Source organism: Cynara cardunculus, assembly GCF_001531365.2.
Source record: "Cynara cardunculus var. scolymus isolate 2C chromosome LG 1, CcrdV1, whole genome shotgun sequence".
Lineage (NCBI taxonomy): Eukaryota > Viridiplantae > Streptophyta > Magnoliopsida > Asterales > Asteraceae > Cynara > Cynara cardunculus.
Genome location: NC_037528.1, coordinates 11,090,415 through 11,109,425, shown reverse-complemented (window position 1 = coordinate 11,109,425; position 19,011 = coordinate 11,090,415). Strand labels below are relative to the sequence as shown.

Here is a 19,011-nt window from a genome sequence, read left to right as displayed (position 1 = left end):
TTTATTTAATAAATATTTTACTCTAAAAATATTTAATTTGAATGCAACTTAATAAGAAAAAATATAAAAAAAAATAAATGTTTTTTAGATCATATCAATGAAAAATGAAAATCACTAATGATAATTTGAAGTAGGTTTTTATTTTAATTTTAGTTAAGTCATCAAAATGATATGGCATCCATATCACCTCATTAAAGCCACACAAGCAAATAAGTCAAAGGATTAACCGGTTTAAAATATAGCAGGTTATCTATTGCTATTATGGGATAGATTTTTTAAAGTACAATATTTTAATAAAAAATAATTTAAAAATATATTACTGTAATAAAAAAAACAAAAATAAAATACTATAATAATAAATTTTATGAAAATAGGTTGTTATTTCATTTATTTACCCCTAAATAAAACCATTTGGTTTATTAATTAAACAATTATTTGGGCCTGTTCTAGAAGCCCATTTGACCCATTCGTGATCTACAAGAATCCTTTTCGTTGGCGTCCATACCATTACCAGTGATCGAAAATTTTCCATTCCAGTCGGCCAAGATGTCATCTTCTATGGTTGTTTACTCTCGATTAGCATCCTCATCAAGGATCCCGTCGTTCGAATTTGTATCTGGACCAACCGCAATTAATCGCTCTTCAGTGCGCTACCACTGTCGTTCACACACCTTTGGCAGCTTAAGATTTGGATGTGACGCTATTAAAATCGGAGCTTCTTCAAGAAGGATTCGTTCTACAGGATGCTTTGCTGGTATACGTTTTCATCCGCTTATCCGTCGTTTTAATTCTTTGTGTCGAACGTTGATTTTGAGACATTCTTTCTATAAATCGCTGTTTGCCGTTATTTGTAGTAGTTGGGCATCACGGTCTAATCAAGACCAAATTTCTTTTTTGTCATCGTGGTTACTTCATTTATCTTCAAAATTAGTTAGAATTATGCCTGTAGATTTGAAGAATATCACATCGGATTGTGTACTGTAATAAAATTGTTTGAAAAAGTTGAATAATTGAGATATAGGAGATTTTAGTTTCTAATGTAGAAAATGAAATTTTAGGTTTTTTCTTAGAACTTTTGGCGAAGATTTGAAGGGTATAGCCGTATAGAGGTCAATTGGCTAGTGTGGTACGAGTGAGAACTATGGAAACCTGTGATTGTAGGTTAAGGTTTTAGTAGACTGACTAGATCATGTGGTAATATATTAGGTGATATCATCTTTTTTAGGCCATATTACTGGACTTTGCCTAGGCCAATACAGTAACCAATCAGTGAGAAGCATGCCACAAACCGATCTAAACACCAAACCAAATGTTTAAAAGCAACATTTTATGGATATATCTCAGTTTACTCCCCTTTATAATTGGTCTGGATGATCTGGGTCACTCTGTTGATACTGAAGTTGTTACCACCTGCACTAGGAAGCTACAACTAGTGGAAGAAGAGGCGATTTTGTTACACAAACCACAATTTTGTACTACTATAACCACCATTTACGACAACTTTTGATGCAATATAATGAAGTATGCTATTCCGCCCACTTTAGAGTGGGATCAAGGGATGTTACTTTCAAACTAGCCTATGGTGTAAAGGGGAGCTAAAGAAAATCCATTATCCTTTTTTGTCTTTGCATTCACTCTCCCTTTAGATCCCCTCCCGTTCACACACAAAACTACTTTCCCCTGTACATCATCACCTCATCTCCACCATCTATCCTAGCTTTTGCGATAACCTAGATTTTATCCTACCTTCTCTCTCTCTCTCTATGTATATATATGTCATGTGCAACACTACTCTCTTATAACCTTCTAAAACATGAACATCCCACCATGTGACAAATGAACTAACCAATCTAGTTTGAGATTGACCATGTTTCATTGGGATCAACCCCTTTGCAATGCATTCTTGCTTAAACCTCTTTTCTTTGATTCTTGGTACTACACCTTATCACCAACTTAAAACAATGGTTTTCTTCTGAAGAAGCAAGATTGGCTGACACCTCCTGTTGGCTTCTGAGGCATGTACCTTCTGTTGCATAAGCTGTAATTACCTGGTAATACTAATTTGATTCAGGCACTTGGATGACATATTGATGGAAGCTTCTTAGTCCTAGTGAAAGCTCAAGGAACATGAGTGGATGATGAAGATACAAATTTGAGGTGGTTGATAGGAGCTGAAGAAGTGCTTTTTGAGGCAAGAGGATGAATTGATAGAATTTCAACTAAATTTACTAAAATTAGTGGGGTTACAGGCATCTAGACACATGTCAACTTATCAACTATATGAAGATTTCGTTACTAAACATACTATCTGCTGTGATATTTAGTTATAGCAGTCATTAATATGGAGCTAATCTGTTTTATTATGTTGGATACAGTAGTCGTTTATCATAATGCTAGACATGGGGAATTTTAATGCTTACTTACTTAGGATGTGATTCCATATTGATGTTAGAAATACATTACCTATATTCAGAGTGTGATAGCTGTCATTAGAAATAGATACCTTGTACAAATACCTTTTTTGTCACAACTTATAGATTGCATACAGTAGTTGGTCCTGTGTTAGATTCTTGAGAAATGTATTCGACTTTTTTTGAAGTGAGAAATCATTGCATTCCAACTTTTACTTTGTTTTGGGGTGGTTTCAACTTGATGCAACACTGCTGAAGATGGCTAATTCATCTTTAAGTGGGATATTTGGTTACAGACCGGGGAAGGGATACTTTTATTAATAGGCAGGCATTGCAAGAGGTAGGGTAGGCTCAGATTAACATCAGGGGAAGTAGAGAAGAGAGGTTAGGATATTAGGAATATATATATATATATATATACACACACACACACACACACACACAATATACGTGTGTATATATATATATATATATATATATTGAGAGAGAGAGAGAGGAAAGTTCAAAGGAGAACCATAAATATTTTGAGAATTTGAGAACCAACTATCTCATGTATCATTCATGATGAATAACCTTGAATAGTCATAAATGTTATTCATCATGAATATCAAGCATTTTCATCATGAATGATTTTCATCATAAATATCTATCACGACATTCATCATGAAAAGTACATGAAGAGTTGGTTCCTAGTTTCTCAATATATTTACGGTTCTCATTTGTATATGTCCCTATTGTTTATTGTGGGCCAATCAACTTGATAAATGATTGTCATTGTTCTTATGAAGTGAGTTTGTTGAAAGAAAAAGTTCTTATTTCATTTCTCACGTACTTGCAGCATTAAATCCTGAGTTGAAAACAACTTTGGATAAAGTTGTTACATCACACAAGGTCATTCTTTTCATGAAGGGAACCAAGGACTTCCCACAATGTGGATTCTCAAACACAGTTGTGCAGATTTTGAGGACAGTCAATGTACCTTTTGAAACAATCAACATTTTGGACAATGAAATGTTGCGACAAGGGTTGAAGGAATATTCTCAGTGGCCAACATTTCCACAACTCTACATTGATGGGGAGTTCTTTGGGGGTTGTGACATAGCCGTTGGTAAATTCATTCCCTCATGCTATCAAAATATTTCCACTTTGTGCATACCCTTACTCGAGTATTGCAACATGAAATATACATCTCAGTAGCAAACACGGTAGGATCACATGTGTTCAGTTCATTTTCATTTTCTTATAACATTGCCATCTTCACTTGTTCCTGCCAATATAATGGTATATGCTAATGCTATCACCATAAACAAGACACTTATACCTACAACAATGACAACAGGACCTTTTATCCCTATCATGTCAACATGAGATATGGCAAAAAAGTGCTTCATAGTCATTAGCCAATGCTGTCGGTGGATCATCATCCTGAATTTCACACACACACACACATATATATGTATATGTATATGTGTATATATATGTATAGACAGAGAGAGAGAGAGAGAGAGAGAGAGAGAGAGAGAGAGAGCTTGTGGGGAAACCCCAAAAGTTGAAAAACTAAGGAACACGGATATGCACAAGTGCATACAAGTAATTGATATTCCTCGTTTTCTATGCGTGTGCATGTTTATGCACATGTTCATACCCTACAGATGAATGGTTATTAGGGTGTTGTTCAGTTTTAAAACTTGCTTAGTAATCAATAACTGAGCTTTATTCACTGCTGACTGTTCTTACGGCGGCAACTTTGTATATCATTGCGAATTAGATGCATTTTTATCAAGATTTTCTCTCATCAATACATCATTCATAGTGAATAACCATCTTGTATTACAGATGCATACAAGAGCGGAGAGTTGCAGGAATTATTGGAGAAGACATTATGCTCGTGATTGATTCAAGTTTGTAATATGTCATATTTCCATGCCTTGTGTATTCGAGTTTTCAGCAGCTCGATAGAGGTTATGTAAGTTGTACTTATGAAACAAAATGGATATTTATTTGTCTTTAGGTAATATATTTATATGGAGAAAAGATGCATCCAGAGACCAGAATACAATTCATTCACCATTCACCAATCACCATGCCAATCATCTACCAATAGTATTTTTCGACATAAACAATCAAAAGTTAAAATGCCTAAAAAAAGTTTAAGTTTCATATCCAAAAGATTCTTTTTTTTAGATTTTAACTTTAATTATGTTATCAAAATATTTTATAATTTTATAATCTTAATAATTTTTTTTATTTTTTCGTATAAAATAATAAGCCACGAGCCAAGAAACATAAAAACAGGCTTTAGGGGTGTTTGGTTGGTATAATTTAAAAAAAAAATTTGATTTTGTTGAAGTTGGAATGGAATTTAATCGTGCATTTAGTTGGAACGAGTTGGAATTAAACTGTAAAATAATTCGGAATTTGCCTGCTCGGTAGAATGTAGCTACGGAATTAGAATGAATAAATGATAAATGACCAAATACCTCTTTTATAACCGTGGTGGTCGGTTGTGGTTCAAAATGGTGGTGGCTGGCGGTAGTTTAGATCAGTGGTGGCCGGTGGTATCCTATAAATCGGTGGTTGTCGGCGGTAGTTCAGATCCGTGGTGGTTTAGATCCATGGTGATCGGTGGTGGTCCAGAATGTTAGTGGTCGATGGTGGATGAGATGGAGGTCATATGGGTCTAGGTAAATCAAGTAAAAAAATGAGAATAATATTGTCTTTTTGAGAAAGTGGGATTGAACGAAATCAAATTTTTTCTCAATTTTAATGGAATAACCAAATCCATGAATGGTGGAATGTATGGAATTTAATTCCATTTCTTAAGTAAACTAATAATTCGAACATATTTTGGTATTTTAATCAACAAAATTGATCATTCCAATTATTTCAGATTGTCACAACCCAACCAAACTACCCTTTAAGTTTCAATGGTGATGGAAGGTTCATCGTTGCTTGCATCAATCTCGACTGGAAGCAGTAGCATTGGATTTTATAATCTAATACACAATTTTAATACATTGCAACAATTGGACATGGCAATCACGCGCTATCAGAAAACATTCAAATCGCCCCAAGAATAATGGCATATTTTACCTTTTAACTTGCTAATAAGAATTATTATGTAGTATTTTTTTTAAACTCGTACATAAAAAACTATTAAATCGACAAATTTAAAAACGAATCTTCCCAAAAAGTGCGGAAACGAATAAACATTTATTCGATAATAAAACCTTTTTGTTAAACATAAAAATACAATTGCAAGGCAAAATGGTTTTAAAAATTCATTACCAATCTCGCATTAATGCCATAACCCTATCTTGTAATGATGCAGCTGAAGGGAAAATTGCATATCACGAAGTTTTTGTTCACAGTAAAATTGAAAGAGAGAAATCTAAAGAACTAATACATAAAAAAACAATTATAATAAATGTCTGAAGAGAACCGTCTAAAAATATAGTAGCAACCAAAATGGAACATCTCCTGTTGATGGGAAACAACCTTTTCAAGTACCAACCTCAACATTAACCCAAAATGAAAACATAAATAAACTGCTTAAAAGATGCGAACCGGCTTTCCCATTGTTGTCTTCAAGTATAAGCACCTCACCTGAGAGAATCCATTCAAATGAAACAATGCATAAGAAAACTCATCAACATACATCATCTTACTAATTCAGTTGAATGCCAGATCTAGTTAACAAGGGAAGAGACGACTCACGTTTTGCCAATTCTTCTTCAGCAAAGAAACAAGAAAGTTAACGCTCATTTGCACATTCTGGAAGATCTGTTTATCCTCCATGCTGCAGTTTCCAACAGCAACTCCCATGCAGAGCACCTTTTTCAGTTGGAACTTTACAGTTGCTTTGGTCTCATTTACCTTGGCCTCAAGGGATTCCTGGTGGGTAACAAGAGTAGGGAACTTACCTGCAGTTAAACGTCACAGGAATCATGTTACCAGAGTTGTATTTAAAAGATAAAATAGACCTGTGTAATTTTTTACAAAGGCAAACAAGAGAAAACAGAGAAACTAAAGTTGAAAACTTGAAATAGATACACATACCTGCCTTGTTTAGACCAGGGCCCAACAAACGAGGAATCTGCTTGATGACAGACTCAGAAGCCAAGAAAGCTTGGTGTTTCTTAGCAAGTTTCTTCACCAACTTCTTGTTCTTGTTCAACTTTTTCAGACCCTCAACATCCATATATTCAAGACCAATCTTTTGAGCCTGTACACAAGTTAAAGAAGAAATTAATTTGTCTATAATGACATGAAAGAGAGAACAGTTTGACAATTAAACAAAACATGGACAAAAACCTGATTTATCCTGTAAAACAACAGTGTTTTAGAAGCCCTGTCTCATGATATTATAATTCATACATATGCCAATAAAGACAACTTGTAGTCATCTAACGCTAGTGAAAAGACTCTAAAGATTAGACTCCCTCATGTATGTCGCAATTGGCATATTTGAAGCCCAACTAAAACAATGATAGACGATTATTATAAAGTATAACTTTGCAAATTACAAGTAGCAATATACTATATATAACTAAAGAATGGCTGGCCAGCAGTCTTGATGTATATATAAAGCAAATTGATAAGCTTAGATTATAGACCTTAATGCCTTAATTCAAGCTATGATTTGTCATATAGGTTGATATAAAACTAAAGAAGGCTCATAGTTTATCCACATGTTGTACCAAATATGAAAACCTTATACTCAAAAATTACCTCTTCAACATGCTGGGCATCTCCAAGCATACAAACTTTCAATTTGGGACGTGGAATGTGAGGCAATTTCACGGTACCACTGAAACGTTTGTCTTTTTGAGGGTCGTAGTTCTTCAAGCCGATCTGGAGCTCGATGGTCTCAGTGAAGTTACGTTTCTTTTCCTTTGCATCGGTAGTAATCTGAGTAATTGCCTCTCTGAGGGCTTCGCTTTGAAGCTTACTGCAGAATCAAATACACGGATTTTTAATGTTCATCAACAATGTTTGCTACACCATTTCTACAACAATAATCACTCGCAACTAACAATAAATTCAATTGAAAACTTAAGGGTCTTCAGATTTAAGATAAATTCAAAGTTTTTATGTGCTAAAAAAAATGAAGAATCGTCAAATATACATATTAATGGAGAAATAGAGTTTGTGAATACAAAAGTTACATATACTCTAAAATCTTGATTTGCAAAAACCTCTATCGTCATGCGTTATCCTAAGCCTTTCAATAAAAGCAAATTTGTATAAGCAGTAGAATGAACCAACACAAGCTGAGTTCAGCTACATAAGGCATCAAAAAAAAATCACTCGCCAGGGTATCACATATAAAATAGGCGCTATTACATTGATAAGGTTACAAAATGCATTCACATTCCTACAGAAATTCATCTAAATCGACGATAATGAAACTTGAAACCGATCATGGATAACTTAGTCAAAAATTCAAAAACAAAATCTTAACTAAATCATCAAGAAACAAGTTGAATTCAAAAGTCTGAATCTATAACCATACCTCATGTTCGGAAATTTTCCTTTCGCTAACCTTCACTTCTGCTAAGAATCAAATACAAAGACCATGAGTTCAACATCATAATTAGCCTTTTCATCAACACACCGACACAATAAGTCTAAGTTCGTATGATTGATAACAACATGCTATTAAATCAAAAACAAACATCTAATTACGACAAATCGTATCATCTGCTATCAAGGTATGAAGAAATCAAGCATCCGGACGAATCAAAAGAATGTTAACCACGAATAATCGAACGAAGAGATCAACAGCTTGAGAGTGTAAGAAGATCATACCTCTGTTAAGAACCCTGCGAGTAGGGTTTGAAAGTGCCGATATCGTTGCGCAGGAAACACAGGCGATCATATATGAGGTTGAAACCCTAAATCCAAAATGATGCAGATGGGCCTCAGCTATTCGGGCCTTTAATTGGCCCATTAGTTTTAGACTAAGGCAGAGAAGTATGATGATTATTTCAATTCTAAAATGTTTAAATAATTTTATAGGAAAAGTTTGAGGAAAAAACCATTAAATTTTTTTATTTTGATTGGTTAAATTATTAAACTATTTTTTAATGGAGAAAATCATTAAATTTTTCTGTTTTAAATATTAAGGGGTTGTTTGGCAATTGTTGAATGATATGGTGCAGAATGATTAAGTGGTCAGAATGATTAAGAGACTCTCATGATATAGTGCAAAATGAAATATAATTGTTTGGTAATTATATATAATGAAATAAGGGCTCTTAGTGGTTAAGGGAGATCCAGAATACATAATCATTCAGATGGTTTTCAAACCATTAAGAGGCGGACTTTTTTTTGTCAAACAAGATTTTTTTTTTGTCAAACAAGATTCACCTCTTAACGGTTCAGAGGTTGTCTCTTAATGAAACTATTAAGAGGTAAACAAACAACCCATAAGTTACTGATCCTTTTTTTTAATAAATATTAGAAGAGTACGCGCGCAATGCAGCGAGATACATATTTATTTTAACGTTTCGTTTTATATTTTGGTTCTATCGATATTATAATATGATTTTTATTTGGTTTTGAGAAAACGAAAATGTTTTTCTTTTTTAACGAAATATAAATTTGAAGATATTATAAAATTTTGACAAAAAATAGGCAATATTAATATCAAATTAATTATTTAAAAGTTTTCGTTTTTATGTAATTTCTTTAATTCAATTTCTTATTATAATTTGATTGAAGTTTAAAAACAAATTAACTTATTTTTGGTTTAATAAAATATTTTTTTAAGATAATAATTAAGTAATCTGTTAAAACTCAATCATTATCTTAAATATATTTTAGATTTTTTATATTTAAAATAATGCTTATCATGTATTTGATTATGTTTATCTGCAGTTAGTTACACGAATCAAACATAAAGCTTTAATAAGATGTACTCATGCACATCCTACTTATAATCTTGAATTTTAAGTAATATTCATTAATATACAGTATTTTATGCATAAAAATTTATTTTCAAGAGTTTTAGTCAAATACTTTATTTTTTTAATAAATATAATATTAAACTTTTAAAAATTGGTTATTTACATCTTTTTAACAACAAAAAAAATTATCTGTAACTGACTAGGAAATTTCTAAAGTAAAAAAAATTATTAAAACCAATTTATCGTTCTCAAATCCTCTATATGCACTAACATTGTTCCCTTCATCTAGGGTTCTTCCTCAGGGTGGACGGACTGAATGTATGCCCAGAGCCCACAAGAAATAAAAGCTCACTTTTTTTATAATATAATAATATGTTAGTATCAATAAAAGTTAGTACTTAGAATAGATAAAAAATTTAGACATAAGACAATTCAGACCGTTTGTTTTTCTTTTTATTTCAGAGTCACTTATCCCTTATTTTCTTCTTAAAATTAAGTGATAATCTAGCCACTTATTTTTCTCTTAGTCCTGAAGATTATCCAGAGAACCAATTTCTACTTCATCATTCGATCAACTTCACCCTCCATCGCCTCTGGTGGCTTCAAATCGACCCAAATCAGATCCAAATCAAGAGGGTTTTCTTCCATGTGGGTTTTCGCCACTGTGTATTTTCCTTCCTGTGCAAACCAGTAGTTGCTCACCTTTATCCTCGTGAATCAAGGTATTTCGTCCGTGTAGTTTTCGTCACTGTAGTTTTCATCACGATGGAGATTTGCTCCTTTTTAGAGGTGAATTTGGGCGTTGGATTTTAGAGAAGGAGTGGTGGTGGACAGTGGTTGATGGTGGTGGGATGAGGGTGGAGATTGAGAATGGAAGGCTTGATCTCGAGAAGAAGGAAGAATTATAGGAATCTTGGGAACATAAACATAAGTGAAATCAAAAATTATTCATATTCATATGTTTGTTGGCTACAAAAGCAAACTATTGATTCAGATTTCAGACGTTTGTCAGTTTACAAAAACAAACAGTTTGACTGATTCAGATTTCAGACTTCAACACCACCTCTTAAAAATCAGAAATGAAATCAGACTTCAGACTCAGCACCACTTAAAAAACAAACGCCACCTAAGAAAACTTTTATTGTTTGAAAAAAAAAATATCAACTATATGAGATGGTTCAGTTTATATCTATATTTAGTATTTCAAAACTACAATTGTGATTCATGCACCAATGACTTCTTATTACGTAATATTTAGTAGATGAATTTCAAGTACTCTCTTATCTTTAAAATAAGAATAAGATCTCAAACTATAACTAATATGACATTTGATTCTAATTGATGGTTTCAAAAAAGATGTTTAAACCTAGAAGTTTAAACGGTGATGAAAAACTTTAACATGTGTGAGATGGAAACTCGTTTGATTAATATTAATTTACATAGAGTGTTACTTAGAATGATCAACATTGTGACCTCAAACGATGTTAATCTATATATTAAGGTATATCATATGATGTTTTTTATGGTGATAAGGATTAATGATGTTATGTAAATATGATATGGTAGATAATATTAATTTGAATTTAATTGATTGATTTTACGTTTAGGAATATTTGGAAAAACAGTTTTATATGAATTATTAATATTATTTGAATTCAATGTTATTTCTAATGATAAAAACAACATATTTTTTTCGTACTTGTTGAGGACTCCTTTTTATATTTCGCCTAAAACCCATGAAATATCAAGAACGGGCCGTCTTTGTCGCCTCATCTATCCCACAAAAACGTCTTTTTTACTTCATATAGAAAATATAGATATGAGTGAGATTTGTGTTTATTGTATTCACCTCACATGTTCTTCACACCTGAATGGTACTAAGATCCTTGTGCCCCGACCTTTGATTAGATAATGTTGCTTACCCTAATGACACAACTAAAAAATGAGCCACGCAAATCAAATTCCATATCCCAATGGAAGAATATGTAACATCCCAGTCTAACCATATCAAATACTGTTTGTTTTGTCCACATCTAAACCCACGGTTGTAGAGCACTTCTCGCTCGCAAAACAGTCTGGTTCCCCGGCTTTGATACCAACTGTAAGTTTTACCCACACTTAGACTCGCGGTTTTAAAATGTAATCCTTTATAAGGCAAACATTGTTCCCTTCCCCAACCGATGTAGGCTCTTATAATCCATCCCTTTAGGAGCCTTCGTCACTGGCACAATAGTTTGGTTCCCGGCTCTGATACCATCTGTAACATCTCATGTTAACCGTACCAAATATTATCCGTTTTATCCACACTTGGACTCACAGTTCAAAACGCTTCTAATTGAGAAGGTATTAAATCCCTTGCAAGAAAACCTTTGCTCCCATCCCCAACCAATGTGGGAGCTTATGATCCACTCCCATTAGGAGTCCAACGTCCTCATTGCCACAACATTCTGGTTCCCGACTCTAATGCCATTTGTAACATCCCAGGCTATGAATATTACACTCATATTATGTTACCGAATATGCAAAAGTTTGACCAACAGGGAAAGAAAATCTTAGCAAGGCAAACAGAAGATGGTTTAATTTAAGAAGCACACTGGACAGGGAGGCTTTCAACCGTGTATGTGAAACACGGTTGAATCTAGGATCCAATTTGTTGAATTTGAGTACGAATATTAAAAATGCCCAAAGAATGATTTAAGTGAAACTTAAATCACCTAAGATGACGTTTGGTTCGTAAAATTTGGAGGAATATGATGAAACTGGAATTTTAAATTCCTTTTAGACAAATTTCATCCGTTTGTTTGATTCATTATCTTTTAGTGAAAAAAATCTTTAAAATCCAATGAATTTCAGAAATAAATAAAATGATATTTTAACGGAATGAAATTTTATAATTTCATAATCCCAAAACCACCCTCGTGTTCAAAAATGATTTTTCTCATAAACACAAGCATTTTGAAAAATTCAAAGGAGTGAATAGTTGACCATTGGAGTTTTGAACCGTTTTTTTCTCCGTAAGAATTCAGAAACGCGACACACTTCCGTTCATAAATCCAACAAAAAATACAACAAAAACCACCACCACCTCCACCTCCACCTCCACCTCCTTTGATCGCAAAACCAAACGACATTTCTTCGACAAGAAACGTTACCACCATGCCCAAGCGCTCTTCCCTTCTCGACGGACCATACAGAATCCTCGGTCGACGTAATTGTGTCAACGTCACGTTCGTCATCCTCGGCGCCTTTTTCGGTGAACGGGTCCGTCCGCTTTACACCATTCACATTCATTTACAAACATACCTGGATTTATTATTACACATATGTTGACATTGTGTTTCAGGCGGTCGATTATGGAGTTCGTAAACTCTGGGAGAGAAACAACGTTGGGGTAATGTCGATTTTTATTGTGTAATCCATGTTTCTCTTTTTGCTATTTGGGTCATCGGGCGGGTTAAGACGTTGAAAAAGAATCACATTCTAAGGCCAAGTGCCGTGTTACGACCATTGAACAAATGTGATTGCTCTAATTCCATGATCTTTTCTTTTAACGTGACGATGGTGTAATGCAGAAGCGATTCGAAGACATTACCGTCCTGGGACAAAGGAAACCTGAATGAAGCATGGCTTGATTGCCTTTCGGTATCGGTATAACATCTTTTTTGGTGACTCGAAAATAGAATAAAGTTTCAAACGACATCTATTTGTCACATCATTTTTGTCGAATTCTAGCATATAAATGACAACGGAAAATGAAAACCAGATTTTAGTTTTAGACTATAGATTTACGCATATATAACAACCAAATTTATTTTCGGTTATCAGATCACAATCTCATAACGTTGCGTCACAGTCTAGGATGCTAATATGCGTCACGTTACCAAATTAAAAACGATGAATCCACTCACGCTCGTGTCACTTTGGTTCATCCAACCAAAAGTGTACGAAATATTTCATCACACAGAGTGCTTTCGAAAGCTAAGAAATGACCTTTACCAGGAACCTCATGATACTGAACAAAAGGAAGCTTTTGAGAAAGAAACCGGTTGAGTTTATATGGTATGATTTTGTCTTCGTACCCCTGCCAAATATGAGCAGCGCCATCGTTTTCTGGCCAAGGATTACTAACATCAAAAGGGTCGAACTCCCATTTTCCATAACCAGCCATTATGTCACGATAGAGAGATTCGTAAACACCTTGCTGACGTATCTTTTCCTAACGTACGTAAACATGCGACATCAATCAGATTTTAGAATAAATAGTAATGAGCTGGACTATAGAGATGCACAAAGCCCGGGCTATTTGGGCCTGGTTCTAGCCCATCCAAGCCATTTTCAATAAGCCGAAAAAGAGTGGGCTTGTTTGGGACCAGGCTTTGGGTGTGAAAATGAGCCTACTCGGGCTTTTTAGACCTGGTCCTGGGTCTCGGGTTTGCTAGATCCGGGCTTTGGGCTTTTTTGCATATCTAACATGAACTGCAAGTCTGCAACATAACTGAGAAGGTATTCAAGCTCTATGCCAATTTGAAGTTCATTTATGCAATGAAATGGCAGAAACAGTGATTATTTTACCTGTGTATCATCTGGGTTTGGTGGCAGTTTCTTCAAGAACTCCAAATCTGATTGGCAAAATATATCCATATTTCCAGCCATTATGCTTAACGATGGAAACAATTTTTGATTCATCCACCACTGGAACAGCCACGGGGCGTAATGTGCCACACGAAATGTCCATCGGTCTTGAACAAGCAGTAGCTCGAAGCATTCTTTAGCCAAATTAGCAGGTAAACATGGCCACCAGTAATTGACAAATGGAACGACAAGCGAAACTCCTGACAACCTTCGATCACAATTTTCAATGTATGAAAACAAAGTATGGTGCACACAAGAAGGACGTAAATGAAAAATGAAAGGAAAATATGTCATGCCTGTGTGGTATGTATGCGAGACAACTCCAAACAGCATATGCACCCATTGATAATCCAATCACGTAGAACTTGGCACCAACTTGCAACTTATCGGCTAGTTCTTGAACATCAAATGCTTCACTCTTAACTGAGCGCTTTGGATGTGGATCACTCTCTCCGTAACCTGCTCTGTCAAATGACAGAATGTAAATTTGCAGCTCCTCAATAAGTTCCTGTCATTATAAGATGAGATATCAGAAGAGTAGAACCTTCATGGACACACGAGAAAGCAAAAGGAAAAAGCTAGTAGTGTGGTAAACCAATACAAGGTAAGACCCAAGATGCATGTAATTGACAGGAAGCATGGATACGGAATAAAAACTACGAGTTGTCTAAGGACTTCAAATGTTTAACCATTAAGCCATGGATGCTAAGCAGGGTTTGTGAGATGCTGAGATCCTTTGTTGCCAACTAATAGAATGGGCTACTTTTTTGGTAACCTTGGATGTTCCGGCTAGCTTGCGCACACTAGTCCCATGGGGCCTTACAGACAGATAACAGCCATGAAAATTCCCAATGGTTTGAGGAGACTCGAATAGGCCACACCTATAGGGAGGAACACCAAGGCCTAGTCTTTATTTGTCAGTTGAGCTAACCCTCAAGATTAACTACTGGGCCGCCTGTTTGTTAGCAGCTTAATGGGACTCGCAACTTATTCGGTCAGCGATACATGACTTTTTGGTAGTGGCTTAATGATATAGAAAGTGGCTTATTCAGTAAGATTCTAGGGGGAAGTTTTATGCATAAATCCAAGTTTTTTCCAAACATGTTCATCCCAATTAATAAACACGCTCCTTCCACCTATGAAAAATCCCTTCCGAACAAAAACATTCACAATCTATACAGACAGATTAATCCACACATACAACTTTATTCATATAGGACTTAGTGGAAAACCAACCAAACAGTTTCTTAGTCTCCCTCTTATGTAGAATCCTTTTCCAAAAAAATTGCAAGATTTCCATTTTGGTGAGCTTAAACACTGCATTTTCATGTTTACCCATTACCTTCGATGCAAAATATTGATGACGTTTGATTTGGGTTCACAATTCTCTTGTCATTATTAAATTGCATTGTAGAGATTTGGAAAATAGTCGAACACTCGTAAAACTGTGTTATGTAACACATTAAAATTTTCATGGGACAAAGGGAGAAGAATTTATATCAACATTAAATGGTGAAGTGCAATGATACCTGAGAAATAGGTAGTTTCATGTCTTTGGAGCTATCAAAGCCATGAATTACAATGATCTTATACTTGGCCTTGTCCTTGGAGACACCCGACTCTTTGTAAGATAAATGCCTTCCATCAGTAAGTTGGACTCGGGGTGAGGTAATAGGAGGACCACCTGGTGATCCACAAACTCTAGGAGGTGGTGGCTGGATTTGCATATAAATCCATCCTAGAAAACCACCAACAACCGCAACCGCGATCTCTACAATCATTGCTACAAAGAAGAAGGCACCATAATAATTGTCAACAACTCCATTTAGCACTTCAGTACCAGGAAATCATTAAAGAAAAATAGATGCGAAAGAAATGGTCCGTGAAACTAAACCAAGCATTCGTAGCTATGTTATGCATGGGGATACAAGTACGGGATACTTGCATACAGGGATTGAGCGATTCCAAAAAGTTAAAGATTACAGGACGCATTTATACGTACTAATATACATACATGTGCACAAGTTGTAAGTGAAAAAACCAAATGCATGAAAGGAAATAGATTGTTTTCATAATTTATACATCAAGTATTTATAAATCTCAAGCAAACTTTAATCTTTGGGTGGTATATATCACATAAAATGGAAAATGATGAACATCATCAGTGGCAAATCTAAACCTATGGCGACCCGGGCACACGTTTAATTAACATAATATAAAATAAAAAAGTACAATGTCATTAAAAATGAGAAGGAAATTGCATCCAACAATTCTTCTCTACGAGTTTTCATCCTTTGAAATCGATTCATTACGTTCATTTGTAACATGGGGTCCTTTTTCTACCCAGAAATTACACAAACGTTCAAAAAATCACAAATTCGATTGCTCAAGACTTGTGAACTCGAATTTGTGATGATTTTTGAATGCTTATGTAATTCCTGCCACAGATAAAGGACTTCTTAATGTTCCAAATGAAAATGAAACGTATCACTTCCAAGAGATGGAAAACTCGAAGAAAATAATTGAAAATCGTAATTCGCTTCTCAGGTCAGACCTTTGCTTGCCTATACCCAAGGGGCAGAGAGGCTGCTTTCGTGAAATTGCAAAATAAATAAATAAAAGAAACAGCAAACAGAAAATGCATCAGGTCACGTTTGGTTTGTAAGATTGGATTGTATTTGGAGGGATTTGGAATTGAATTCTATTTCAATCACATTTAGTTTGAAGGAGGACTTCTTAGATTTGAAATTCCAGGATTTCATTGAGATCCCACAAACATAGGATTTGAAATCTCAGGGGGTGGTTGGTATTTAAAGGGATTTCGTAGGATTTGTATGTAATAATATTTTAAAATATGTTAAAAATATTTGTTTGTAATAATCAATTAATAAAAATCATTTATAATTTGTTTTTATGAATTATTTATAAAGAATGAAATTCAATTTCATTCCAAATACTTCAGGTCAAAGATACCAAAGATTCCAAACCCAAATCCTTACAATTCCAAATCCTTTCAAGAAATTCAAATCCCACGAAACCATTCCATCAAACCAGATGTGCCCTAAGAGAAATAGGTTACACAAACAACAAACAAGGGATCTATCAACACAATGCACAATCACAAGGAGAAAAATCTAAGAGCAGTATGGATCACACAAGCAGAAACAATAGCATTCAGGTTCTGATCCCTCTTTCCTGTAAATTTTCAGCAACTAATGAAATCGCAGTTCCGCTACAGGTTTTAGGGCTTTTTAATCACCTCACACATGAATAACAACAGTTAACATATCTTGGAATTATTCTAAATCCGATCAGCGAACTAAAACTAATATAGGGCTCAAATAACTGGATTATCTACAATACAATATTGAAAAACACGATTCCTTAACTGCAATTAAATCAGGTAATGAACGAGCACAAGTGTGTACTACAACCCCCCCCCCCCCCCCCCTCTCGAAGTTTTAAAGAAATCCATCAAGAAAAGAGTATGAAAATCACCAGAAAACTTACCAGTGGAAAGTGGAACAGAGTTGCGGTTGGAGTGAAGGTAATGTTTTCATGGCATATGATCGTATCTTTATTGAATCAGCCTATGACACCTTACTTGCAAAACGTTAGTGATAACGTTTGCGTTTGGAAGTTTGCGTTTATGTACAGTTTTTGAATCTTACCGATGTCGTTTACGATGTCCTTTACCCCGATATGTAATTCAATCGTTATAAAACACTACTAGGTGGTTCATCAAACACTTATTTGGTTAAGCATTTATCAAGTAATATTATCTTAGGAGATGAATATGATAAGGACTAAGAATTTTATCCGGTAAGAACGAGAGAAAGAACAAGAATCTTACCTGGTAAGTGAATGCGATAACTCTTACCACGATAAGAGCTTATCGAGTAAATTATTGCATATGATGTCGTTTTGATGAACTAAGATCTTACCTTGTAAATAAGTAATCGTGTTGAATTTTATTTGTAAACAATTAACGAGTAAGTTTTTGGTAAACTACCCTTACAACATTAAAAAATAAAGAAAATTTCATTTAAATAACTATTTTTCAAGGTTTGTTTCACTTTCTAGTCATTTTCTCTTAAGTTTACTAAAATAGTCACAGGTCTGCAAAACCACGTCCGCAATTGCGGACTAGCTAAAATAAATTACATTTTCTACCCCTATCCGTAAAAAAGAGATTAAATTTTTTACTAGATCCGCATAAAAAATTTACATTTTTCATTCAGCTCTACAAAAAAAATTGAAACCTTATAAAAAATGACTATTTTAATTAATTTCCCTAAAAATAATGGGTCTTTTTTTATTATAATAATAATAAAATAATATATGTGTTTATTATTATACTATTTTATTAAAACATATTAATTATAATATATATATATATATATATATATATTAGTTTTTATAATCAATAAATAATCACCACTTGAATTTTAAAATAACTTATTTAATGAAAACATCGTTAAATTTAAAATGACAATTTCCAATTGATAAATATTACATTAAAAGCAAATTAAATTACAATAATTAAATTATAGAAGAAGACATGCATCCAAAAACAAATTAAATTAAATTAGATCTCGAAGTTAACATATTCGTCCTATAAATGTTCAATTAATGCATTTCAAAGTAAAATATTAGCATCCCTCTCCTTGGTTTTTTTTAATATGTTGAGCAATAATTTCCAGAAGTCCAACATTATTATCACTTACCATCTCTACTTCTGGAGTCCGATATGTTCTTTTAATTTATATTTTCTGCGTTATAAATTTATGTTACCTTATTTAGTTTTAAGTTATTAATTTGGCACAAAACTTCAGCCAATATTATGTTTTCTTAATTTTTTTTGCTAATGATATTTCATTTTATCAGATGTTTTATGATTATACAAGTGTCATGTTTAAGTTTCATTTTGTTAAAATATAAAATTATTCATATTTCGTTTTTTAATGAAATAATTAATTATTTATACAATTTGCAAATACAAAATAACTAAGTTAAAAACTTAATAGAAAATATTACTTAAAGTATTAAACTATTAG

The 19,011-nt window shown here is 33.9% G+C and overlaps 3 protein-coding genes across 4 annotated transcripts; 1 reads left to right on the top strand and 2 right to left on the bottom strand.

Moving 5' to 3' along the window:
• Positions 1 to 508: 508 nt before the first annotated feature.
• On the top strand, positions 509 to 4,461 carry LOC112500252 (monothiol glutaredoxin-S7, chloroplastic). The gene is made up of 3 exons (XM_025103658.1): positions 509 to 754; positions 3,250 to 3,519; positions 4,248 to 4,461. Exons 1-3 carry the CDS (start codon positions 547 to 549, stop codon positions 4,301 to 4,303), a joined length of 534 nt encoding a protein of 177 aa, XP_024959426.1. The 5' UTR covers positions 509 to 546; the 3' UTR covers positions 4,304 to 4,461.
• A 1,298-nt stretch (positions 4,462 to 5,759) lies between these two features.
• LOC112524695 (60S ribosomal protein L10a-like) lies at positions 5,760 to 8,282 on the bottom strand. 2 transcript variants are annotated; one of them, XM_025134645.1, is made up of 6 exons: positions 8,223 to 8,282; positions 7,927 to 7,964; positions 7,143 to 7,362; positions 6,471 to 6,636; positions 6,129 to 6,334; positions 5,760 to 6,017 (listed from the first exon to the last, which is right to left on the bottom strand). In XM_025134645.1, the coding sequence occupies exons 2-6, from the start codon at positions 7,929 to 7,931 to the stop codon at positions 5,964 to 5,966; spliced, it is 651 nt and encodes a 216-aa protein (XP_024990413.1). In that variant the 5' UTR covers positions 7,932 to 7,964; positions 8,223 to 8,282; the 3' UTR covers positions 5,760 to 5,963. The 2 variants fall into 2 exon arrangements, with proteins under 2 accessions (XP_024990413.1, XP_024990422.1); XM_025134654.1 differs by having other exon boundaries at positions 7,927 to 7,967; positions 8,223 to 8,239.
• A 4,824-nt stretch (positions 8,283 to 13,106) lies between these two features.
• LOC112516597 lies at positions 13,107 to 17,535 on the bottom strand. Its single transcript, XM_025123735.1, has 5 exons — positions 17,465 to 17,535; positions 15,484 to 15,737; positions 14,251 to 14,462; positions 13,895 to 14,162; positions 13,107 to 13,538 (listed from the first exon to the last, which is right to left on the bottom strand). Exons 2-5 carry the CDS (start codon positions 15,733 to 15,735, stop codon positions 13,248 to 13,250), a joined length of 1,023 nt encoding a protein of 340 aa, XP_024979503.1. The 5' UTR covers positions 15,736 to 15,737; positions 17,465 to 17,535; the 3' UTR covers positions 13,107 to 13,247.
• Between the last annotated feature and the right edge of the window lie 1,476 nt (positions 17,536 to 19,011).